This window comes from Spermophilus citellus (genome assembly GCF_964194105.1).
Source record: "Spermophilus citellus genome assembly, chromosome: 17".
NCBI classification, from domain to species: Eukaryota; Metazoa; Chordata; class Mammalia; order Rodentia; family Sciuridae; genus Spermophilus; species Spermophilus citellus.
The window spans coordinates 53,640,051-53,665,903 of NC_138199.1; the positions used below are offsets into that span (position 1 = coordinate 53,640,051).

Here is a 25,853-nt window from a genome sequence, read left to right on the forward strand (position 1 = left end):
GACAGGATGCAACTTGTGTGGAGTTTTATTTGGCGCATTGATGGGAATCTGAAGACCGTAGTTAAGAAAGCAGAGTTTTTATCTTGAAAACTCATATTTTGTTTTGAAAAGTTCAACAGTATATCAAGAGCATTATGAGAAGAAAAAAAAAAGTTTTGATAACTCCAAGGATACCTTTTAAGACTCACCCATTAGTGTCTAGGTAAGGGCTTTCCATAGGGGGGAAATAGTTTTTACAACAGGCAGAAATTATATTGGTTTCACTCATGCTTTTGGATCTCATTCACTTGAGAAAGAACTATTCTTCCATTGATGCTCTCCTGGGTGATGGCCTTGATCTTTGGAGCTGTAGATGCTGAAGGAGAGAGCACCGGAGAGGTCACTGCCATGTTTTCTCCCCATTTGAACTCATTTTCAGTCCCCTGCATGCAGTCCCTTGAAGGCTCTCTGTGCCTTCCAAAATAATCACTAAACAATATGGTGGGCTCTGCTGCAGTGAACAGGGATCTCACCAAGGAGGATTTTCCCTCCACCTTCTGGGAACAATATCACTCTCTGGAGATCAGGACTTTCATCCTGCGTGTACCTGATATGGAAGCTCATCTCTGGCCACGAGCATCTGAAGAGTGCTTTCTGTTTGTGCAGGTTTTGTAGCTCTCACAGTACAGATTCTGCGAGTTTACAGAGCACTAAATGCCATTTGGGGATACGCATTTTAGGAAGCATGCCACCTGATACCACTGGTGAGAAACTAGGGCTGTGTATGGTGGCCACTGTTTTCAAAGCTATTTCTTATTTGAATAAATACCTCATTGACATTTCAATAAAGCAATTCTAGACCACTGGGAATAGCTAAATTCTCAATAGAGATACACAGGAAACTTTTGCTAAAATCAAACTCTTCCTACAGCAGATTGGGTTATCCCATCAAGTACTGAGTTTCCCATCCCTGGGTATGGGTAAGGAGAGGCTGAAGGACCATCTATCAAATATTGCCAAAGGGCAGCCATTAGAACTAGCTGTTCTGAGATGGTTAGTCTGACTCTAAGGAATTGCTCACATCTTAGAACAATTTTATCATGAACTAATTAGAAAGTGCCACTTGCTGCAGACTGGGCAGTCCTGAAACTTTTCTGTGAGGTGTTAATGAAAATCTGAGAAAATAGGGTTTCCAGGTCAAAGATGTTTGGGACTATTGAATTAAAGCAAACCTTTTTGATATTTCTTTTTCTTCCTTGTTCCTTTTCCCCCCTCACAACAGCCCCTGTCCCATCTTTAACATACTGAAATGCAACCTGACTATTCAAGAAGAGGGTGATGGTACACAACATGCCCAACCTTATCTGGCCGTAGAACATGTCTTTCAAAATAAACTATTCAAACCTCACAGAGCACTAATGTTCAACAGAAGTGAGTTTGGGAAATGATGTCTTAATTTCCTAGGAGTTTAGTATACAGACTCCATTACTTAACAGAGATACAATACTCTTAATTATCCTTTTACTCTACTTCACTGCTTATAAAGAACTTTGCATATACAGATTGAGCATCCCTTTGAGAGTTCCCTTTGTTCTGTATTACTTAATTTGTTAAGTTCTTTGATAATTCCTGGCTATTTGGGAGCCAAATAAAAGTTGAACACAGGACACTTGGGAATATACCTGAGGATCATGACAACTTAAAGAACGGATAAACACACAGATTCATTTTAAAAAAGCAAATTCAAACAGTGAAAGAATTCTTTTTACCTTTCATGCTGGATTTCGATTCTTCCATCATCCTGTTAAAGTGAGAAAGGTTAAAGCTCACATTAGTATTAATAGTGGTCATAAAACCTTGGGATGAACCAACTTCCGTTGCCTGCGTGTAACTTCTCAGCTCTTTGATGAAGGTAATTGAGCTCCACAGTCTCAGGGTCATGAGTTCACGTGAGAACCCTCCTCCATCCGGAAGGCAGTTGCCTCCCCGCAACCCTGGGGTCTGGACAAGTCTTCCAAACCATCTCCTCCCTCCTTTCAGCCTGCGGAAGTCCTGGCCTCCACCAGGGTCTCTTCCAGAGTCTCAAGCCAGGAACCCTTGAACTTCTCAGACTGGGCAGTTTACTCCAATGACATTTTATTTATGTATTTTGAAAACCCCCCTTTTTTTGGATGATGGTGGGGGGTAATAAAATGTATGTGTCCCTCACCCTCTTTCCTTTTCTCTCTCTCTCTCTCTCTCCTTTAAATTTTGTAGTACTGGGATTGAACCCAGGGGTACTCTACCTCTGAGCTACATCCCCAGCCCATTTTATTTCATTTTTGAGACAAGGTCTCACTAAGTTGTCCTGGCTGCCCTTGAACTTGTGATCCTCTTGCCTCGGCCTCCTAAGTTCTGAGCTTACAGGTGTGTGCCACTCTGCCTGGTTTGTATGTGCCCTTTTTATGTCCAGCTATTATTTCTTGGCTCTGCCAGACACATCAGATTGCAAATCTAGATCTCTCTCTCTCTCTTATCAATCTTTTCCTGCTTTTAGACTGAAACATTCTCCCTTCCCTCTCCTGTCCTTTTAAGCCAAAATGTGTGCTTTCCCACCTGGAAACACAATAGTCCAAACCATGGCTTTTTTTTTCTCTCTCCCCTAGAGACTTTAACATCCTCATTTAAACTGTTCTGTATGCAAATCTTAGCACCCAGGGAGCATTACTGTTCCCATTTGTTGCTTAATAAAACAGAACCTAGGTATCTAGAACATAGGTATCTTCTAGAAAAAGTCAGCATTAGCCCTTTTCCTCTAGAGTGACCATTGCCGACAGAAGCCAAATGTGCACACACATTTGCACACGCGGGTACCTCAGGCCTTTTGCACATTCCTCTCCCACCAGACTTTGCCTCACCCGTTGCTCTCCCCATCCAGGAGCTGGCGGTAGGTGGCAATCTCCTTCTCCAGGTGGGTTTTGATGCCCAGGAGCACCTTGTATTCACTGTTCTGACGCTCCAGGTCGTGGCGTAGCTGCATCAGCTCCTGCTCATAGTGGGAGATGATCTGCTGCATGTCCTGGAGCTGGCAGGAGTACCGAGACTGGGTCTCCGACAACATGTTTTCCAAAGCAAATTTCTGAAAGAGGAGATGATAGTTCTTTTGCTAACTGGCTGATGGCTTGATAGGTCCATCAGCGTGGGCCTGTTGAGTATTTAGCATATGCCAACCAGTCTGCTAGGTGTCCTGGTAGCTGCTGGGTAAACCGAGGTGAGAATCAGGTTGACTTATAGGTTTGGGGCTTGGGTGTTGGGACTCCTGAAGTCATTTTCTGTCCATAAAACCATTTTACCAGGGGGTCCTGGACAGTCCCCTGCACTCCTGGAGGGGTGATGGTGTAAATTTCAAATTACAGATGAACAACAAATAACGCTTTTGGATGAACATGTCCCAAATATTGATGGAATATTAGATGGGACAAGCTTCTACATAGAAAAAAACCTGTATTTTTCTAACATTCAAGCTAATCAAAGTGTCCTATATTTTAACTTGATATATCTAATAACCTTGGTCTCAAGTAATGCTTTCTGATTCTCACAGTGGTAAAAAATTATCATTTTTGAGGAAATTCCAGAACTGCAGAATGAAGTTTCTGGGCCAGGTATGAAAGACCAAACTCAAGTCTATTTTCTGTTTGGATTTAATACCTGCTTTTCTGGAGCAAGTTTAATCTTGAAGAGAAAATTGTAACTGCATTGGATTTTCCCACTTTAATGGCTACTTAATTTTCAGGGGGCCCTTAATGCTGCCTGGATAAGAAACCATAGGTTTCTAGTGTAGTCACTCTGTCTCCTCCCAGAGCGTTATTTCCTTCCTTCTTCTCTGTCCTCAAACCTCCCTTCTCTCCAACCTTTCTTTCAGTCCATGAACTCACTCACTTCCCAGAATCCTTCAGGAGATGAAAGCACTCAGGAGAGCACTCCCAGAGTCTCCTGCCGTTACTTCCAACCACAAACTTGAATCTGTGTCCAGGGAAGGGACTCACTTTCCTCCTGTTGTGATGCATGAACTACTTGTGCTCCATGATCTCAGCAATGGCCCGCCATCTTGCATGTTAGATGCTCTGTTCGATTATTCTCACCTTATTTCAGATATCTGTCTCCAACCACCATCCAAACTAATGGAAGTGTCCTATACTATTCTTCTGTTGTTCTTCACCTACAGCAAAGTTCTTCAAACAGTTGCCTGTACTAGCTGAATTGAATTCCTGTCTGTCCTGCTCCAAGGTAGCGTACAAAGTCCAGGTGCCATCGTGATGCCATGGCCTCCCCTCCCTTCTGCCCTTCTCCCTTTTACTCCCTTAATTTTCTCTTCTCTTCCTTTCATTCAGTCCCTGTAGCCACACTGGCTTCTCCACTGTTCCTCCAACCTATAGGACATACTTGTGTCTTCAGCATTTGTTGTTCCCTTCACCTGGAATACTGACCTTAACCCCATCCCATCGCTACATAAACCACCTCCTTATGTCTTTCAGGCCTTTGTGCAGCCTGAACAGTAAAACCTTTCATGACCACCTTGCTTTAAAATGGAAGTTTTCCTCTCTCCATATCTAGCATGCTTCATTTCATTGTTGAGATTTTTTTTTCCACCTAACAAGTACCTATTTTGATGATTTGCCCATTTATTGTCTGGATGAAGGGTGCTGACTCCTTTATTATCAAGTCCTCAGATTTTAAAACAGTGTCAAGTAGGAGAATGCATGACAATGGTCTAAATGCTTCTCTGACATCATGAGGGTGTGGTGAAATGATGTGGGTTAAATTGTCTAGAAAGCTGCAAAACACCATGCCACACATACTGCTGAGCTCATTATTGTCATCTCAACAGTGGCTATGTTTAGGGTCCGCTCACCATCACTGATTCATAAAACGTGACTTTATTTACCACGTGCACCTGTGAGACAAATGAACTAAATGTGGGCTCTTAAGACGGAGAAGAGAATGGCACTTGGGAGTTATATTGATGAATGATCAGATTTCAGTAGGCTATGAAGGGAATCAAAGAATTTTGAATGATTATGAACCCCCCTTACAATGCCTTTTACGAAACTATAAAGATGATAGAAATGACTTAGACATAGTAACTTATAGTTTGCTGGATGATAAGACAAATACATAAAGAATAGAGCAGTACCTTGGAGTTGCCAAGCCTGGATTTGCTACATATCATATTGGCATTGGAATTTCTCTGTATTAGAGTTTGGGGGGTTAGCCTGGTTCTAAGTGGAGAGAGCACTGATAGAGATTTTGGGGATCTAGAGTCCCTATTCTTCCAACACCATGTAGTTTCACCACTGTTAATTTACGAGCTGTTGGCCAACTTGCTTAACTGCCTAGAGCTTTGGCTTCCTCATCTCTAAAATGGAGATGCTAAGACCTACCTAGAAAGGCTAATGTGAGGATTAACAACACTTAAAATAATGAGGCACCTAGCCTGACATCTGGCACCATCTGCACACTATAAATGAAGCTCTTATTATCATTCTCATCATGAACAATTTGGATGAAGAGAGTGAGAGATGTCCCAAGGGGAGTTGGGGTGTTGGGGCCCAGGAGAGAGGTGGAGGAAGACTTTAAGGAGGAGGTGGTACAGGACCCAGGTTTTCCTAGCTCCCACTTACCCTGTTGTGCTGTGTCTGCAGGTCAATCTCTAGGGCCTGGAAAGTGCGCTTCAGCTCGTGGATGTCACTTGGGCTGCCCTGCACAGCAGCTGGACTGGCTGTCTCTTGGGATAGGGCCGTTGACTGTGAGACCAAGCATAGGCAGAGGCATCAGCATGGGGGCCACGTGGAATTGAACCTCTGGGGAGTCTGGCCACCTTTCATTTACCTGCTCTTTAAACCAAGTATCCAAGTCTTGATGCTTCTTCTTTATTATAAGCTCATATTCCTGCCTCATATCCTCCAAGACCTTGATCAGATCTTCTCCTGGAGTTGTATTCACCTTCACATTGACATTGAAGTCATTTGGCACATGATGATCCCTCAGTTCCTGTTTAACGATAGAGAAAAAAAAAAATCAACCAGCTATGCCAACCAGAAGGCTGGAATTTGTGTTGATTGGCAGAGGTAAGTGGATCTTGAAAACATTTCAGCTGATGTGGTTGCTACACTTTTGCTGGTGTGGTTTGATTTCTCAATTATTGTTGATGACAAAACATTATTTACTTTTTTTCCCCCTAATAATTTTATAAAATAAAGAATAGCACAGACAGGTAATCAAACGTCCTCTGTAATTACTGACTTAATCTCTGTTGGAAAATATTTCAGAAACAATTATGCCTACCTAAAATATTAATTCCTCTGCAGGAATTGTTCATTGGTGAAGTGACTGTACAGCTAAGCAATGGAATATTCTAGGTTTTAGACCAAAGCTTTTGGGAAGCAGTTCAGTAACCAGAAGGTGGAGTTCAGTAATTGAAAGGTGTAGAGGCTTCTAAGATCTCTGTGTATGCTTCTGTAGGATTTCCTAAAAGCCAAGCAGCTGCAAGAAAGGTTTAATTAATAATCATCGTCTAACCAGCTCTTAGGAAACTGGGCTCTTTGATGTTCGGAAGCAATTTTGTTTGCCAAAAATGGGGATTGTTTTTCTATCATTTTATCAGTCTCAGGGACTTGAAATGAATGGTAACTCTTTAAAAGTCAGCTAAATACTTCCGGAAATTGGGATCCTTAATTTTTGCCATTAGTCATTTTACTTTGGTTCATAGCAGATTCTCTTTATTCTACTGTCCTCCAATTTGCCACATGTTTGGCCAGTAAAGTTCAGCTTCACACATTCATTCTTACAGTATCATATTAACAAAAAGGTCAAGGTAAACATTGTGTGTTAACAAAACCGTTGGCCAAGTCATTGTTAATTTTGGTGGTTGTGTTTGACATCTGGGTAGGTAACCTTGAAACTGGAAGAATGAGGTACTCATGTGATTCTTCATAGTTATTTGGGCATAAGGTCAACAGGACTGGCATTCGGGTGGTTTCCTCTTTGGTTATCAGATCACCCTGAACCGTGCAGGGAGAGAGCTCAGCTGAGCACTGGGGGTCCCTGGACAGTCCTACCTGTTCATGGTGCTTCTTCATGAGGATGAGCTCTTTCCTCATTCCCTCCACCTCCTGTTCCAGGTCTGTTGTGACAATGGTCAGATCATCCAAGGTCTTTCGGAGGCCCTCGACTTCAATTTCCAAGTCTTTCTTAAAGGAGTGTTCATTTTCATACCTTTGGTTGGAAGGAAGGGAAGAACATGCCTGTTGTTGGAAGGCCATGGGCTTGGTAAGGATCTGCCTTCGTTGATTCGTGAATATCTGACTTTTTAGGTTTAATCAGAACAAATGAATGCACACAGGATGTCTTCTGTATGTTGATTTCACACTCCACTTTTCTATCATAGTGACTCAATGTCCATTTTTTTAATTGAGTAGAGAGAAAAGAATAATAAACCGCCATACGCCCACCACCTATCTTGAGCAATGGTCAGTATTTTGCCAACTTGCTTCATCATTATTAATTGCTATATTTTTTCAAAGTGAATTATAGACTTATAGACATTGACATTTTAATCCTGTATGCTTCAGAATGCATCTTTCAAAAGTAAGCACAATAACATTATCATACTTAAAATGAATAACTCTAGCATCACCTAATTCTTGGTTCATAGTCAGATTTTTCCCCTCTATACTGTGTTTTATGTCTGGTTTGTTGAAACAAAAGTCCTTTCAAGTACTGTACATGGCATTTGTCGTCATTTCAGCTTTTAATTATAACCCAGTGAGATTTCAGGTGTGACTAATGGCAAGGTGAGTTTTCCTTTTGGAAAGGAAATAAACAAAACCCCACAAAACCCTGTGAAAAAGGAACTTACTTGAGACTGAAGTCATCCACTGCCATTCTGGCATTGTCGATGAGAACAACCATCTGAGCATTGGTCATCTTGCCGTCCACTATCTGGAAAACATGCCCCGAGAATTTTTTCCGTTGGGCAGACCCACAACTGACAACTGCATTTCTTTTCTTTCTCTTTTTATTTTTGGCACCAGCGATTGAACCCAGGGGATGCTTTACCCCTGAACCACCCCAAGTCCTTTTTATTTATTTTTTTGAATTTGGAGACAGGGTCTCAGTTGCTGAGGCTGGCTTTGAACTTCTGATTCTCCTGCCTCAGCTTCCTGAGTTGCTGGGATTATAGGTGTGCACTACTGTGCCTGGCTCTGACAGCTGTATGTCTGCCCTCTCATTTCCTGAGTTTGTGACTTGTCAGCAAAGACAACTTCTTTTTCCTCAGTGGAACAATGAGAATCAAATCAGCCCATATTTACTGAGCATGGACTAGGTACAAAGCACAGATGATTTGTACAGGACAAGATCTGTAGCTGGTTTCACTGCCTTTTTTCACATTGAGTTTTGTCAGGCTGGGGTTGGCGCAACTGTTTAAAGAATGGTTTTGGAAGAGGAAGGACAAAGATTATTCAGAATGTCTTTCAGCTTTCAGTGTGATGAACAGGTCCTGTGGTTTTGGAAAACATTAGGCGATGTTAAAAGGAACTTAGGCTCTGAGTTGTTTCTTATTGTGAATATTAGCCCCGCTCTCCTGAAGCACAATAATGATGGTTTTAGATGCCCATCATTATTACTTGTGATATGTTCACATTTCCCATCAGTGTTATTGAGCAACACTAACCCTGATTTTAAATGCATTTCATTATCATAATCACATGACACTTTTTTTCCCCCCAGAGTGCTAAAGCCACGTATATAACTCGCAGGCATGTGTCCATGTTTGTAGTGTAGTCCATCATGAGAACGCCCCACTGGTAGCTATTAAAACATTAACTGAACTAATTCTTTACCAGCTAATGAAGATACTTAATAAGCTTCTCTGGGGTTAAAGCTTCCAGTTAAAGACTTTCACTAGATATTTAGATAGATTTTGTTTGCTTTAAAAAAATGTTGTTGGAGTGGCTGGGCTTGTGGCTCAGTGGTAGAGTGCTTGCCTAGCATGTGTGAGGCACTGGGTTTGATTCTCAGCACCACATATAAATGAATAAAAGATCTACTGACAACTAAAAAATATAAAAAATTGTTGTTGGAGGTGTTTACTTGGACAACTGTGTATATAGTGTGTTATAATTATAGAAATAGTGAACATTTGATGTATGTCACTGTCCTTGGGGAAATGGAATGGAAGATAACCTCATTTTTCCAAAGTATGCTACTACTTTGGCACCAAGTATTGGCCAAGTATTGTGCCCAAACTGGAGCTGTCCTTTGGTTCTTGACGTCTTTCTGACCATTCACGTGGTCTTGGGTGTGACATTTCATTCCCTGTGCTTCAGTTTCACAATTTGTTAAATAAGAAGTTTACACTACAAATAGGTGACCTTACTTGCTCTAAACTTCTACAGTTTAGTTGGAGTCAGAGAATCCTGTGATATTGCCATTGTATTTTTACAGCTAATCCCTTTATTTAGAAAGCATTTTCTTAGGACAAAACCACACCTCAATACAAAGGTACCTTTTAAAACTCTGGTCCTATTGAAAGCTCCACTGCTTACTTGGAATTTGGGATCATGAATGCACAATAGGTGCCTTCAGAAGTGGTGAGAACCCTGGATCTGCACTCCGACGGCAGACCTGGGATTCTGCTCCATCACCTAGTAGCTAAGTGAGTTTGGCTGAGCCTCAGTTTCTTCATCCATAAAAATGGCAAGAATAATAGCCACTTCATCAAAGAGTCATGAGAATTAGAAGGTATTAAATGAAATAATGGTGTAAAACAGCATATTCCAGGCATATTGCATAGACACTGAAAAATCAGCTGTAATGGAATTAGTTCAGAAAAATGTCAATTGTACAATTTTCTTTTTATAATTTTACAACTTTCATAATTAGAGTCGATGTGTGCATCGGACAAAGCATCAAGTTTTATGTGTTGCAACACATCCTCCAACTTTTGCTGTTCATGGCGGACATTGCCAGGCTGGCTCCTCACTAAATTTCTTTTTTCCCTTTGTGGGATTCCAAATGGTCCTATGATTTTTTCTTTTGCTCTAAAAAAGGAAACTGCAGATCTTTCTTTGTCTCCCGTCCACAGTGCTCCTTTGTCACATCCTTACCAGTGCCTTTTCTTCTATGACCCTTACTCTTTGCATTCTCTAAACTCATGCAAAATGAGGAATAACTCCATACCCCAAAGCCTGGGATCCTGAGGTAAGCCTTATTTCCTGTGTGTTGATTTATTCTATCTGACACACTCCTAGGACAACTAGGAAATTTTGCTTTATATATAACACAGAATCAGAAAAACTAAAAGACTACAGGCAGGTTTATTTAACTTTTCTGAGTTAAAGCAATAATATATTCATTGTAAAACCCACCAGCTAGCATTATCGTGTGAATGTAGGCTCTGAAATGTACTTAATATAAAACAGATTGAAAACTATTTTCCACGGTCTACTAGATATGGTAATACAATATGCCACTATTTCTGAGACATCCTCCATGGTCAGAAATGGATGACGATGGATTGAGAAATAATACATGAGGCACAGGTTTTACATTGTATGTTGTAATAATCACCTGGCTTCTCCCCAAAGCCCTGAGTTCATTCTTTTAAAATCTAGTTGGTGTGCTAGCATAACATTGTTGCTCCAGGGTGTGTGATCTCCCAGGGAGAGGAAAATAGAATATTTGTCCATAATCCAAAATGCTAAATATAGCACCATTGAGAATCACTCAGGAAGTTTTATGTAGAGTATTCCTAGGAGTATGTCCCATTCTGTGTTTCAAAAGGATTGGATTAATTTTTGAATTCAACATCTTATAGACTTTTTGAGTAATATTTAACACTCCAAAGTGGGGCAGAGTGCTATATCTACTCGAGTATTCCATTAAATACCAGGATAGTGCCAAACTCACGTTACTGTGGGATCTCTTGGGGCCTCACTTGCAGATGGGGGAAGTCAGGACAGAAAGCATTGCTTTCTTCAAAGCTGGAGGAAAATGCATCTTCAGAAAAAGTCCAGAAAAGAGTGGAACTTGAAGCTGAAGAAGCTTCCTATTTAATCTTAAAACCCAGAATTCTGGGCCATCTGAGGGTGGACTAGTTGATCCCTCCTCATAATCATACCTTCTTACTTTTCTTGATTGTATTCCAAAGAATTTAGACACTCAGTCTCTGTCTCCTTCAGTTGAAATAAAAATACCTGCTTCACCGAGCTGTGATGATTAAATGAGATGCATACAAAATGTTTTGAATAATAATGCAAATGTGAAGAATTTTACTTATTAGTCCTATCTAAATATCAGTTTTGCATGAGGTCGGCTAGTCAACCCCAGGATGACAAGGAAATCATGAAGTCTTTGCAAACAGATCTGAGTTAGAATCCCACTCTGCCTCTTGCCAGCAGCTACTTCACTTTTATAAGTTTTAGTTTCCTAACAGAGCTCTGTCAGAATTAAATCAAATGACATGGGACAATCCCATCATTGCAGAAAGCCCTTACCACAAATATTTATATTAAACACTCAACATGATGCCTGGGGAACAAGAAATGCTCACTAATTGTTTCCCTCTCTCCTCTTCCTTTCCTCCCTTCTCTCTTCTGTTGGCTAATATATCATGTGCTCAGGTCTAACTTCACATTTCTTCTGGGACTCATGTCCTCAGCTCTCCAATGGCAAGTGTCTTCTATTCCCTCTCTTCTCAAACCAAAGCAACTTTAATAAATGAAGAAACATGAGGAGGACTGTTGAGTCACCTTGTTTTTTTGGTAAAGACAACCATATACTATATAGTTAAGGTAATTACACAGTCAGTTATTAGGCTGATTATTCAATAATTAGGGTTCATTACAAGGACAGATTTATATTATCTTGATCGGTCCTTTCCACATGCTTGCAAGGATGACTGAGTGTTGGGAAATAACATGGTATAAATATCGGGAGCCTGTGATGCCCTTCCTGGGGAAGGTTAAGTCATGATCTTACAGGGATTTTTTTGGGATTGTTTTATATAAGAGGGAAGTTAAGCAGCTTTAAAAAGAATAACCGGTAAGATGACTGGGTTCCCTCTACTTCTAGCCAAGTGACCCAGAACTCATGAGTTTGCTTTTCCGATGTTTGTTTGACTCGTTATTTACTTATTGAAGAATGTCCATACCCACCCAACTCTCGTATTTTAAAAACTATGCTCATTTTACTATTTTCTCCTAGCAATATCCTATTCTCAGAACCATGAGCAACTTTAACATTTAGCAACCCCCTCCCCTGCAAAAAAAAAAAAAAAAAAAAAGAATATTCAGGGACGTCACGATGATATATCTGCTAGTAGAGTGACAGCTTTTATGCATGATCTCCAAAAGAATGTAACTCAGCTTTTTGTTGATGGATCGCCACACTGTCGCCAGGAATTTGAGGTGGAGCAGAACTGATGTAATGAGAAAGTAAATATTCTCCTGTGCCTTGTGTATGGAGCGTGCAACCTGTATACCAGCCCTTATCATTACGGTGCCATTGTTGATCATAAGTGATACATACAGCACGGGTGACTGGCTGCCTCATTTTGTTTTCTTAGATTTTTTTCTTATTGTGTGAAATATCAGAGTCTCACTTTTTAAAAAGTCTGTAACACTTCTATCATTTTTGTCTGCCTTCATTTTCTACGTAACTGACCCACAGGAGATCATTTATACCAAACAGACTTTCCCAAGTCCATATTTAAGGTCTAATAAGAAGATAGCCTCAAATATCTTTGTGAGCAATTGAATCACTGCTACTTTCTTGGAAGTTGTCTTTTGAGCTGATCTTTCCTTGCCCTGGCGGTGAAGCCCCACCTGGAAGCTGCAGGGTCACACAGCACCTTACCTGTTCCTGCAGGTGGCTGATGTTTTCCTCGTATTGGGAGTAATCCTGCTGGCTGTCAGGGTCTCTCTGCTGATGCCACTGCAGGATGCGACTCTCCAGCTTCATGTTGGCCTCCTCCAGGGCGTGCACCTTGTCCAGGTAGGAGGCCAGGCGGTCATTGAGGTTCTGCATGGTCTCTTTCCCATTTCCACTTAGGAGGGAGCCACCTTTGCCAGACCCCCAAGACCCTCCAGGAGGCAGGCAGCTTGGTGTGGCGAAGGAAAGGGAGATGTGGGCACCCCCCGCGCCACCGTGCACGCTGGGGGCCCGGGGGAAGCTCCCGGGCCTGGTCCTGGCACCTCTGGGGCCATGGAGAACGGCTGAAGGGGTTTGGCTAAAGCTGCGGCTGGAGTTCATGGTCCCATCTGGTTTGGGGCTGGGCTGGGCTCTGCTCTGCTCCCTGGCTCCACAGAACTGAGCTGCCCCAGACAGCCCTGGATGGTTTTATGCCCTTTGCTGTGGGAGTTCCCTTCTCTGACAACTGTACCAGCAAGATCATATCATTGTGCAACATGTGTTTCCTCTTGGTCAATCCCACAGTGCCCTCGGGCCAGCACACACTGTTGTTGTTTAGAACCACATCAATATACCAGTTTGCTTCCTCCCTTCCAGTTGAACCCGGGAGGTGTGGCCCATGTCATCAGGTGGGTATTCGTCTCAGGTGTCCTTCTAATCTCCCTGAAGAATTTTTCCTTTGTCCCATTCATCCGAAAAAGGCCAGATTAAAGCCCACACTCAGGGTATTTGGTAGGGTACAGGTTTTCTTTTTTATAAGAGCGCGCTCACACCCACACTCACACCTAGATAAACAAATTACCTCTAAAGCAAGAGTGAGAGAGATTCATAAAGGTGGAGCCAGATTGGAACTGAGTCTCAAGTCCTAGAAAAAAAAAAAACTACGCATGCTGAGGAAATAGAGACGGCTCTGAATATCTGATTCCTTTGTGACAGTTGCTGTTTGATGGAAAGTAATTTCAAAGGAATCACTCTTCAGAACAAACCTTCAATTATAGTTGTAATTAATGAACGAATGACCGAGCCTTCCACTTCCAGTGGCCTTTCATCCCAGTGCACCTCTAAACCAAACTCTGGCCTCTGCCCAGGACTTCGCTTGAACTCTGGGAGGAACAGCTGATGGCAACTGCCTGATAGGCCTGTCCCTGGCTGAGCCCTGGAAGGGCTGGCGTCTGTGCCTCTGTGACCTGCAGAGGGGGTGGTGGAAAGCAGGAAGCATGCCTTGGGTTGTTTGAATGCTTGGGGAATCTGCCAAGGTAAAGGTTAGGAATGAACAAAGACGTAGTCTGGGGGCAGGCGCGCTGGGCTGGTTACTGGTGACAAGATTTAAAAGGGACTTAGGAGTAAAGGGTTGGCATCAGAAGAGACGTGAGTGTTCCTGGTTTCTGTGCCACTAATTTTACAGAAGAGGCCAACTGAAGCCCAAAGGGGGATATGTCAAGGGAAATCTCGAGTTAGTGGTAAAGCCACAGTGGGATTCTGCCATATGGTGCTGTTGCTGGGTCGAATCACCACGGGGTCCTGTATGGCACTTCTCTCTCATAATGATAATGGGACTTCCCAGTGCACGTAGCCATTTCCTATTCTTTATTTAATTGTTACAACGCTTACTGTAGCCAGGCAAGTGTTATTGTCCCCATTTCACAAAGAATCAGGGCTCATAGAGGCAAATAATTCAGAGCTGATTTGCATGTACAGTATAATGAGCACAGAAATTTGTAGGTGTCACTGCCTTGGTTTGTGCCGTCCCCTCAGCCTTGAAAGTCACCAACCCTTGCTTTCCCGGTAGTTCAAGGGTTAACAGCCTTTAACAACCATTTTCTGAGTTCTCCTGCATGAATTGGGTGCCCCTTATAGTAGGAAGCAGCCTCATCTGGATCCAAGACCCTCCAGTGGAGGAGATCCATTGGGCCCAGCCACCTCCTGTGTCTGGATTGGGTCCAGACCTACTCTTCACCGACCACTGAGTATGCCACATTTGTTACAAGCCTCTGGAAAAGTTTTAGTCTTCCACCTTCCAAGCACCCAAGTCTAGTTTCTTGGGGCTGTTTTATAAATAGTTGCTAACTCTGTCATGACCTTTTAGTGATTGAGGTTTTAACTCAGGACCTCAAATGCCAACTTCTTACTCCTGTTAGGAGTGTGAATTACAGAATCAGAGGGAGAAGCCTCTCTCGGGAGTGCACAAGTCATCCACCAAGGCCATCTTTCTAATTGGAAATAAAGCCATCAAAGCCCACAGCTCTGTGCCTCCTGCTCCTGCAACAAAACCTACCAAGGAAAGTTCTCTGGATTATCCTCCTCTCACTATATACATCCTGGAAAAAAATGTAACCATGACTAAAAGAAGCTTGGGGAGTGACTGTGGCCACTTGCATCTCTGACATGAGGAAAAGACCAAAGGGAGTGGTTTGAATTGTGGTTTTTAACATCTCCTGCAAAACTCAGGCTGAATTTAATCCCCATCATTAGGGGTTAGGAGGTGGGACGAGGTGGGACCTTTAAGAGATGATGAGGTCATGAGGGCTTTGCCTTCACGGACGGATTAATCCATGAATTAATGGATTAATTGGTTAGTGGGTTATCTTGAGAGTGAATCTATCATAGAAGCCAGTCTGGCTCTGGCTCTTTGTGTGTCCTTCTTGCTATGTAATAGCCTGAATTGCCTCAGGACCTTGCAGAGAGTCCCTATGGACAAGAAGGCCCTCCCCAAACATGGTCCTCAACCTGGGACTTCCCAGTCTCTGGCACTGTAAGATACAAGCATCTCAGGTATTCTGTTATAGCAACAGAAAACTAAGACAGGGAGATATGATAAAAGTAGAATAAATAAGGGAAACACAGAGATTGTTGGAGGTGTGGTAGGAAGTTATGTTCTGATGGACATGAAAGGTTCCTGATTGCTGGTTTTGACTCAGGGTTGTGGTTGCTTCTGACTCCTGTTGCCATGGACCCAGCTTATAAAGGAGAATAGTGTACACCCCAGTCTGTGCAAGGGTCAGGCTGAACTCCTAATCCCTAAACTCTCACCAGAATCCACAATGAAACCCATCACCTCCCTGATCACTTCAGGCGTGTCTGAGCGGCAGTGACTTATTAGCCCCATAAATTGGCCCACATCTCATTTTATGTAAATTAGTGTGTGGGAGTTTTGATTTATAGGAGTAGACCTTGAGCAAAATGTTTCTTGTATTATACAACAGGACCAGGGTGGGGAAAAACTAGTGGTGAAATTTGAGAGGACTGGGAGAGACAATCTTTTCTAGTTCTATTGCACAACAATTTTCCTTTTAACTTCTAATGTGTGGGATGTCATTGGATTTTAAAAGAAACAAAACATTTTTTGTTTTTTTTTGGTAAAAATAGTAAGGCTTATTATAAAAATTCAAGCAACATATGAAAGTGCAAGAGAAAAGACTTAAAAACAAACACGCTAATTCCTCTACACAGACATAACCATTGGCAAAATTTGGTGAATATCATTTCGGAGGTACTCTCTATATGTATATTGCAAGACACATGCATAGCTAGAACAATTTGCTGGTAAACACAATTCACAATATCTCAACTGTGGTGCCAATTTAGAAACATTTAAAAAAATTAACTACAGTTAATTTTATTTTAGAAAGAGTTAATTAAAAATTTTAACTGACAAATAAGAAATGAAAATGAATTCACGTTAGTTAACTCTTTACTGTAGAAGTTTAAACTTTCATCACATTCTTTTAAATTCTAAGTTTTTAAGAAGAGTAAAATGATCTGTAAATCTCTGTTTGTTGACTCTCAGAACTGGAAAGAACATTAGCAACTTATTTGTTGTGTTTTCATGTTTACCAGCAAATTTTTTATTGATTTTAAAAAAAATGACAGTGAAATGCATTACAATTCTTATTATAAGTATACAGCACAATTTTTTATATTTCTGGTTGTATATAAAGTATGTTGACACCAATTCATGTTTTCATACATGTACTTTGGATGATGATATCTATCACATTCCACCATCCTTGTTAATCCCCTGCCTCCTCCCTTTCCCTCCCTCCCCTCTTCCCTATCTAGAATTCATCAATTCCTCCCATGTTCCCCCCTCCCCACCCCACTATGAGTCAGCCTCCTTATATCAGAGAAAACATTCAACATTTGTTTTTTTTTTTTTGGATTAACTAATTTCACTTAGCATTATCTTCTCCAACGCCATCCACTTACCTACAAATGCTATGATTTTATTCTCTTTTATTGCTGAGTAAAATTCCATTGTGTATATATGCCACATTTTTTTATCCATTCATCCACTGAAGGGCATCTAGTTTGGCGCCACAGTTGAGCTATTGTGAATTGTGTTTACCAGCAAATTACTGAGCCTACTTTTAAACTATGTTGAAAGAACTCAAAGGATGAAGACTCCCACTGCATTTTCAGTGGATGTCCAACATTTAATCATGATTTTGTTCAATGAGCATTTTGCCCATAATATAATTTTAAGATTTTCTTTTTTTTGCATTTCTTAAGAATTCCAGCTGTTTCAGAATCCAAGTGATATCTCTTTGCATGATTTTCCTGTTTAAAAATTTATAATTTTCACATTCAATTGATTTTTCTGATGAATCGAGGTGTCATCATGAAAAGGGAGTAGGTATTTTGTAGGAGAGGTGGGGTGGTGAGAGAATAAATGGGGACATGAGCAGGTGTATCAGGAGCCAGCAGAGGAGTCCTGTTGACAGTTAGTTGACATTTCCTGAAGCACCGTCTGCCTTTTAAAGACATTAAATCCATCACAGAAGCATCTTATAAGCACCCTGTTTTTTTTATAGTGACAGAAGAATAGCCAAAATAATCCCCAAATACATTTTTACTGTGCATGACATTTCAGAACAGATGAGTAGTAGATCTTTAGGCCAAATTGCTACGTCATTATCCTATGACTTGGTGGGTTACATAAAAAGAAAACATTTATAGATATAAAACATAGTATCTGCAGCAATACCAGATTGAAAATTTTTTTTGTGTGTGCTTCAGTTTATCAAACTATGGCCAAGTTAAAAAAAAAAGACTGACCAATTTTCTCATATTTATATTTATCAGGGAAAAAAGAGATGACAGAAGATTTGAGTTGATTAGTGTTACACTATACTATAAATACTATAGTATAGTATTTCCTAGGAGGAAAAGGGTCAACTTAAAGTTACTTGCAAATAGTTTTAGTATATAATGTCTGACATACAAGGAAATTTGGGTAAGTCATATATTTCAGGAAATTTGTCATTATCTTCTAGATTTTCCACTTGATTGGAGTATAAGTTTTCAAAACAGTTCCTAATGATCCTCTGGATTTTGGCAATGTCTGGGTGATACCTTCTTTTTCATCTGTAATTTTGTTGAATTGCATTTTCTTTCTTTTGTTTAGTATGGCTAAGGGTTTATCAATCTTGTTTTATCTTTTCAAAGAACCAACTCTTTGTTGCATTGATCTGTTGAGTTTTTTAAATTATCAATTTCATTAACTTTGGCTCAAATCTTAAGTATTTCCTGCCTTCTTCTAGTTTTGAAATTAGCTTGTTAATACTTTTCTAAGGCCTTGAGATTTGAAATTAAACTATTTATTTGGGATCTTTCTGTTATTTTTGTTTAGGCGCTCAATGCTATAAACTTTCTTCTCATAAGTGTCTTCATAGTGTCCCTGAGATTCTTGAATGTTGTATCTCTGCGTTCATTTGTTTCTAAAGTTTTAAAATTCTTCCTTGATTTCTTTTCTGACCCATTCCTCATCAAGATATGTTAATCAATCTCCATGTGTTAATATGGTTTCTGTTAGGATGCAATTTTGATTCTTTTGTATTTGCTAACACGTGCTTTGTGTTCTAAAATATAGTCTAGTTTGAAGTGAACTTCCTTGTTATCCCAGGGACATTACTCATGTAGCTAGAAAATAAATCCTAGAATTCATATAGAAGAATAAAAGCCCTAGAATAACCAAAGCAATGCTGAACAATAAAAGTGATGCGGGGGTCATCACAATACCAGATCTCAAATTATATTATAGAGTTATAGTTACCAAAACTCCATAATATTGGCATCAAAACAGACATGAAGACCAATGGAGAGAACAGAAGATACAGAGACAAACCCACATACTTATAAGTCATATGATCTTTGACAAAGGTTCTGAAAACATATATAGGAGAAAAGACAACCTTTAACACATGGTGCTGGGAAAACTGAATGTTCATATGTAGAAAAATGAAACTAGTTCTCTTTCTCGCACCCTGCACAAAAATTAACTCAAAGTGGAGCAAAGACCTAGGAATTAAACCAGAAACACTGGTTTAATTTAAAACTTCTAGCAACTGCTAGAAGAAAACATAGACTCAATACTCCAACGTATTGACACAATTATTAGCTTTCTTAGTAAGACTTTTTAAAGCTCAAGAAATAAAACCAAGAATCAGCTGGGCGCAGTGGCATATGTCTGTAATCCCAATGGCTCCGGAGGCTGAGGTAAGAGGATCGTGAGTTCAAAGCCAGCCTCAGCAATTGTGAGGTGCTAAGCAACTCAGTGAGACCCTGTCTCTAAATAAAATACAAAATAGGGCTGGGGATGTGGCTCAGTGGTTGAATGCCCCTGAGTTTAATTCCTTGTACCAAAAACCAACCAACCAACCAACCAACCAAAAACCAAAAACCCAAAACCAAACCAAACCAACCAACCAAACAAAAAAACCCCCCAACCCTCCCCCCCCCCAAAAAAAAACCCTCCAAGAAACAATAAGTGGGATGATTTTAAATTAAAAACCTTCTGCACAGCAAAGGAAACAAGAGCATGAACAGATCCTATGGAATGGTAGAAAATCTTTGCCAGCTTCAACAGGAGATTATTATCCAGAATATACATAGAGCTCAAAAAACCCCTTATCACCCTCCCCCCAAATAACCCAATCAATGAATGGGCAAATGAACTAAAAAGACATTTCTCAAAAGAAGAAATGAAAATGGTCAACAGATATGAAAAAATGTTTAAGATCCCTAGCAATCAGAGAAATGCAAATCAAAATTATACTGAGATTCCATCTCACCCCAGTTAGGACAACAAGCATCAAAAATACATATAATAATAAATGCTGAGTAATATGTGGGGGAAAAGGTACATTTACACATTATTGGGATGGCAAGTTAGTACAACCACTTTGTAAAGCAGTTTAGAGATTTCTCAAAAGACTAACCCAGCTATTTCTCTCCTTGGAATTTACCCGAAAGAAGAAAAATCAGCATACTATAGTGATACTTCCATATCAATATTTATAGTAGTAACCAAATTATGGAACCAGCCTAGGTATCTATCCTCAATAGATGACTGGATACAGAAAACATGGTGTATATACCCAATGAAGTTTTGTTCAGCCGTTAAGAATGTAATCATGTCATTTGCTGGTAAATGGATGGAACTGGAAAACATGATGCTAAGTGAAATATGCCAGACTCAGAGTGAATGGCTGAGTATTTTCTCTTGTGCAGAAGCTAGAGAGAAATAAGGAATTAAAGAAAAAAGGAAAGTATCTCATAAAAATAGATGGGAGAACAGTGGAATAGAAGAAGGAGTGGGCAAGGGAGGAGGAATGGGAGAGGAGAGGAATAGAAGAATGAAATGAATCAAACAATGTTGTGCGCACGTATGAACCTATCACAGTGAATTCCACTTTTATGTAGAACTATAATGCACAATTAAAAAATAAATCAGTAGGGGCTGGGGCTGGGGCTGGGGCTCAGTGGTGGAGCACTCCCCTTGCATGTGCAAGGCCCTGGGTTCAATCCTCAGTACCACATAAAAATAAACAAAGAAGATAAAGGTATTGTGTCCAACTACAACTGAAAAATAAGTATTTTTTAAAAAATAAGTCAATTAAAATGGTTTAAGATCATATGAAGAATTTTTATCAAATGGTCAGTAATGATATAGCAATGGTAGGGATTTTTCTTATTTGATTTTTAAAAGCAAGAAAAAAACTTGAAAAGGTCAACAAGACTTTATAAGTGAACACCAACAAATAGCATTGGGGAACTTTAAGAGTTAGGAAATTAGAAGAGGCAAAGAGGGGCTGGGGATGTGGCTCAAGCGGTAGCGCGCTCGCCTGGTATGCGTGCGGCTCCAGGTTCGATCGTCAGCACCACATACCAACAAAGATGTTGTGTCCGCCGAGAACTAAAAAATAAATATTAAAAATTCTCTCTCTCTCTCTCTCTCTCTCTCTCTCTCTCTCTCTCTCTCTCTCTCCTGTCTCACTCTCTCTAGTCAAGGCTGGTAGGTGGGCCTAGCTCATGTGTAGGTGGCCCCCGATATTCTAAAAAAAAAAAAAGAAGAGGCAAAGATATTAGAATAAAGGAAGAGAAATCAGATCTCAATCCAATAGGATCTGTATTCACAGAATCCAGTCTGTGAAGTCTTTATGAAGGTCCAGATTAGTACAGTTCTAAGTGACACACACACACACACACACACACACACACACTCTCTCTCTCTCTCTCTCTCTCTCACACACACACACACACACACACTCAAGACAGATGCTTAATGGATATACTGAATGGCAAACCTCTGCCTAGTAATCTCACCACTTATTCAAGGCTCTGGCTGATTCATCTCTGATTTCCTATCATTTCCATCTTATGGCAGGCCCTCTATAAGTGTTGGTTAAACTTGGTCTTGGAAACTATGTACAGCAGAGATGGATTGTGTGGATTAGACTTGATGAGATAGAATGAGAAGAAAATGAAGATGAATCTGAGCATTCCCAACTGGGGGAAAAAAATCAATATAGTACTTTCATCTAAGCTGAGGGTCTAACATGGAAACCAATGGGTAGATCTTGAGAAGTTCGTCAAGCCTTTAAAATTACATGCAGAATTTTTCTCTGCCTGTTGGTCTTTTCCTGGGTTTTGTTGACTTCAAAACAGTACAACATTGAAAAGGTTAGGATCCAGTAATGTAAACTTTAAAGGTTCCTTTCTTCTGTTGGCCTTTAATTACCAATAAAACATTTAGGATTTTCATGTTTTATAGGAATATAATATTGATCATGAAATAAGCCACTTTTTTAAAAATGTGTTTCATGCACTTCATTTTACTGGCAAAGAAATAGAAACCAACAGAGAAGAGGCAAGAGCACTTGGGTAGAGCTGGGATGGTTGCCATTGTGCTGGGGTTGAACTCTTTATTCCCTCTACCCTTGCTTTTTTAAGCCTTAGAAATGATGCTTTAAAGTTCATTAAAATTTTTACTCTTGTGAGATATTTATTCAAGCACCTGTTTATTTGCAAATGGCCAGCTATATTTATATTATTTTGCTTGACTTTTGGTACTGGGGATGAAACCTAGGGACATTTTACCACTGAACCACATCCCCAGTCCTTTTTTATTTTTTTAAAATTTGGAGACAGGGTTTTGCTAAGTTGTCGAGGCTGGTCTTGAACTTTTGATCTTCCTGCCTCAGCCTCCTGAGTCTCTGGGATTCCAGGTATGCACCACTATGCCTGGCATGGCTAGCTCTGCTTAATATATTTTTGTTGCTTTTTCCTCTTACCTCCAAACTATCCATTTTGTCTCTAAATCTATGGTTGATTGAACTCCATAGTCACACACATAATTTGAATTAAAACCTTCTAATTTAGTTCTTTTAATTATTAATTTTACTGAGCGATTTCTGGGAACACAGAGGCTAGTAAGACACTCCCTGCTTTTAAGGATTCTTTAGTGTCTGGATTGAAGGGTTTCATTTGCTTTGCTCTCTTTTCTTTTTTTTTTTTTCACCCTAGTTTTAGTATTTGCCAAATGGCCTGCCCTGTGAGGGCTTGGTCCGTGGTGCTCAGCAACAGGTCTTCACCCATTTATACCTCAAATTCAGAATTCAACTTGCACCATCATCAACAGAGAAAGCCTTCTTTTCCTGGTTGTGGAGGTCTTTTCACCTGTGGGCGATGAAGTCACCATTTGAGCGACATATTTGTCACTCCATACCTGGACCTACGCCTCGGAAGAATAGATGGGCCTATCCCATGATACTGGGAGCTGAACCTCTTTCATCCTTGTTGCCTTCACAAAAGGAGGCCCACTCCTTTCCCTCTCCCAGCTTCCTTCCCAGCCGACACCAAGTGCTTCTGGGAAGGCAAGCCATGTTGCAGCTGGATAACTTTTTGCAAAAAGACACCCTGCCTTAAGCCTGGCTTTAGAAAGACCCTTAAGTCCTTTTGTGCTACCTTGGCCAGCCACCCAGCCTATTGGGGTGATTTTGTTCATTTCAGAGGACAGCAGAAAAACAGATCCCCATTAGTGGGTGGGGAGTGCTCTTTCTGCAAGTCTGAAATGGTTTTCCTCTTCTATGGTCTTAGTCCAATGTACATGAGAGGTGATCAAATAAATCCCTGTACAAAAGCTGCTGTCATCCATAATCCTTTTGAATCAACTTGCAGGTTAGCTTTAGTGTTCACTGGGCGTTACTTTCCTTTTCTTTTGTCACATTTTTGAGTAACAGTCGTGTTGGTTGGCTGAGGTGTCATCTCATGCAATTTGCTGAAATGCTGTCCCTGTAGGTTTTGCCTTTAATCTGGCCTTCCTGTGGTAGCAGGGCCAGGATATTGAGGGCTGTGGGAAGGTCCTGCCCCCATGGCCCTGCCATTCTTCCCTAAGTGACAGTTGTTGGTATTTCAACCATTTATTTGTTTGATTCACCAAAATGTTGCTTATTAAAGGTGAAACCTTAATCTATGGTTCACCCGTTCATTCATTGGTTCAACAAATATTTTTTGAATTTTCATTCTCAGTCACTGCATAGAAAGAGCAAGGAGAAAAGCAGTATGAGATGAACCCAGCAATGCAGGGTTGTTCCAGGCCTTCTCAGGCCTGTTGTTTACTCTGACCTTCAACAGAGCACTGATGGAAAATCACAGAGAGGTTCTGAGCAGGAGGGCTGAGCCACCAGCATACTGATTGTTCAAAAGATAGCCTTGGAGAAAATCAATGAGGACAGGAGTATGCATTTGGAGACAAGGAGGAGGCTCCTGCACCTGTCCAGACAGATTGTGATGGTTTACTTAACATTTTTTAATATATATTTTTTAGCTGTCAATGGACCTTTATTTTATTTATTTATATGTGGTACTGAGAATTGAACCCAGTGCCTCACACAAGCTAGGCAAGTGCTCTACCTCTGAGCCCCAGCCCCAGCCCCTACTTAACACTTTTGGTAGAGGAATGACATAATAACACAGGCAGGATGTGAGAGTGGTAGCTTCGCATTAATTATTTTCCTCCTGTGAAAAATGTCAAAATAAAATTCAATTAATTATTTTTATTGTGTGTACATGCTGCAGTTGTCCGTTTGACAGGATTATATAATAAACACAGTGTTGATTATGCTCCCGAGACTGTATCCATTTGATAACATACCCTAATGGGTATGCTTTGAGATGGGAAGTAATCAGATATTTTGCTAAAGTGTTCTTTTGTTCAAGGTTCTCACCTTATTTTATGAACAAGTAACTATTGTAGACTTTTTTTTTTCTTTTAAATAGATGAATGAATTAAAACAGCGAGAAGAGGAAACCTTTCCTGAGCTTGTCCTGTGGCAGAGGTGTGGGGGAGCCCGGGTTCCAGGTGACTATGGGCTTCCTGTTTTATCCGTGTGTTTGTGAAGGTTCTCTGTGTGTTTATAGTTCTTGCACATTTGCTTCTAGGTTGCAACTTTTCTTTCCTTGAGTGTATTCTTTGGTTACCTATTTCACTGCTTATAAATCACTAATCATGGATTCACTTTTAGTTTGAGAAACAGTTTTGTGATTTGCATTTCTCTCTTTTGGTTAGGGATGCTTGCTTTTCAAAACTCTGTACTTATAGTTTCAAAGATTTATTTATTTATTTATTAAATCACCTCCCTGATGACTGCTCTACATCTAGGTTGCAGAGCAGGATTCTGGAAAGAATTTGGAACTGGGGGCTAAAGTTACTGCTTTGCCATTAACCCACCTGGAAACCTTAACCTCTCTGGTCTCAGTATTCTTATCATAAAAATGATACTACTAATAATATTCCCTGTAATTTACAGGAAAGATTATCTGTAGGAGTTTATGTCTTATAAACACAGTTCATGTAAAGGTCAGTGTGGATTATGTTTGTTATAGTTAAAGCTTCGTCCCAGGGTTTCATAAACTGACTTCCAGACCACTCACGCATAATCGAATCAAGCCTTTATTGAAGCACACCAGTGGCGGCTGACCAGAACATAAAGCTGTTCCCCTGATCAGCCCCGAACAATTGCAAGGGCGCTTCTTATAAGCCTGAAAACTGCAAAAGGGATGTTCGGGGGTCCAGCCAATGCAAGCAAGCCAGGTTACAGAAGCGGGAGAGTGCAGTCAAGCGGAGGGAAGCCTAACCAATCACAGTTAGCCCAGTCACCCCAGTTACAGAAACAGAGCCCCGTTACCCTAGTTACAGAAACAATACCCCATTAGGTAGTTTTATGTTCTTAAAGGTTTCTGTAGCAAAAGGAAAAGAACATCTTGCCCCGGTCATGACCCTTCTACTTGGCATGGTTGTTCTACAGGATAAAGTCATAAAACAAAATGGAGTCACATTTGCTTCTACTATCACATGTTAATGCATGTTCTTGTTATCAGACTTAAGTTCAAATCCTGACTCTTTCATCTACGACTCAATTCCTTACTCCTCAATTTCTTTTTTTTTTTAAATTTTTTTTTAATTTTTTTATTGGTTGTTCACAACATTACAAAGCTCTTGACATATCATATTTCATACATTAGATTGAAGTGGGTTATGAACGCCCAATTTTACCCCGAATGCAGATTGCAGAATCACGTCGGTTACACATCCACATTTTACTCCTCAATTTCTATAACTATGAACTGAGATTAAACCTCAT

At 40.4% G+C, this 25,853-nt stretch overlaps 1 protein-coding gene across 1 annotated transcript; it reads right to left on the reverse strand.

The window, feature by feature from the left end:
* Positions 1-220: 220 nt before the first annotated feature.
* Positions 221-13,306, reverse strand: KRT23 (keratin 23). The gene is made up of 8 exons (XM_081272110.1): positions 12,877-13,306; positions 7,877-7,959; positions 7,077-7,233; positions 5,848-6,009; positions 5,640-5,762; positions 2,877-3,097; positions 1,749-1,780; positions 221-355 (listed from the first exon to the last, which is right to left on the reverse strand). Exons 1-8 carry the CDS (start codon positions 13,270-13,272, stop codon positions 261-263), a joined length of 1,269 nt encoding a protein of 422 aa, XP_081128236.1. The 5' UTR covers positions 13,273-13,306; the 3' UTR covers positions 221-260.
* Between the last annotated feature and the right edge of the window lie 12,547 nt (positions 13,307-25,853).

Coding starts and splice junctions, on each gene's coding strand:
- KRT23 (XM_081272110.1), bottom strand. CDS start 13,272: ATGAACTCCAGCCGCAGCTTTAGCCAAACCCCTTCAGCCGTTCTCCAT. Junction 7,960..12,876: donor TCAGCCACCTGCAGGAACAG/GTAAGGTGCTGT, acceptor CATGTTTTCCAG/ATAGTGGACGGCAAGATGAC. Junction 5,763..5,847: donor ATACTTGGTTTAAAGAGCAG/GTAAATGAAAGG, acceptor TTGGTCTCACAG/TCAACGGCCCTATCCCAAGA.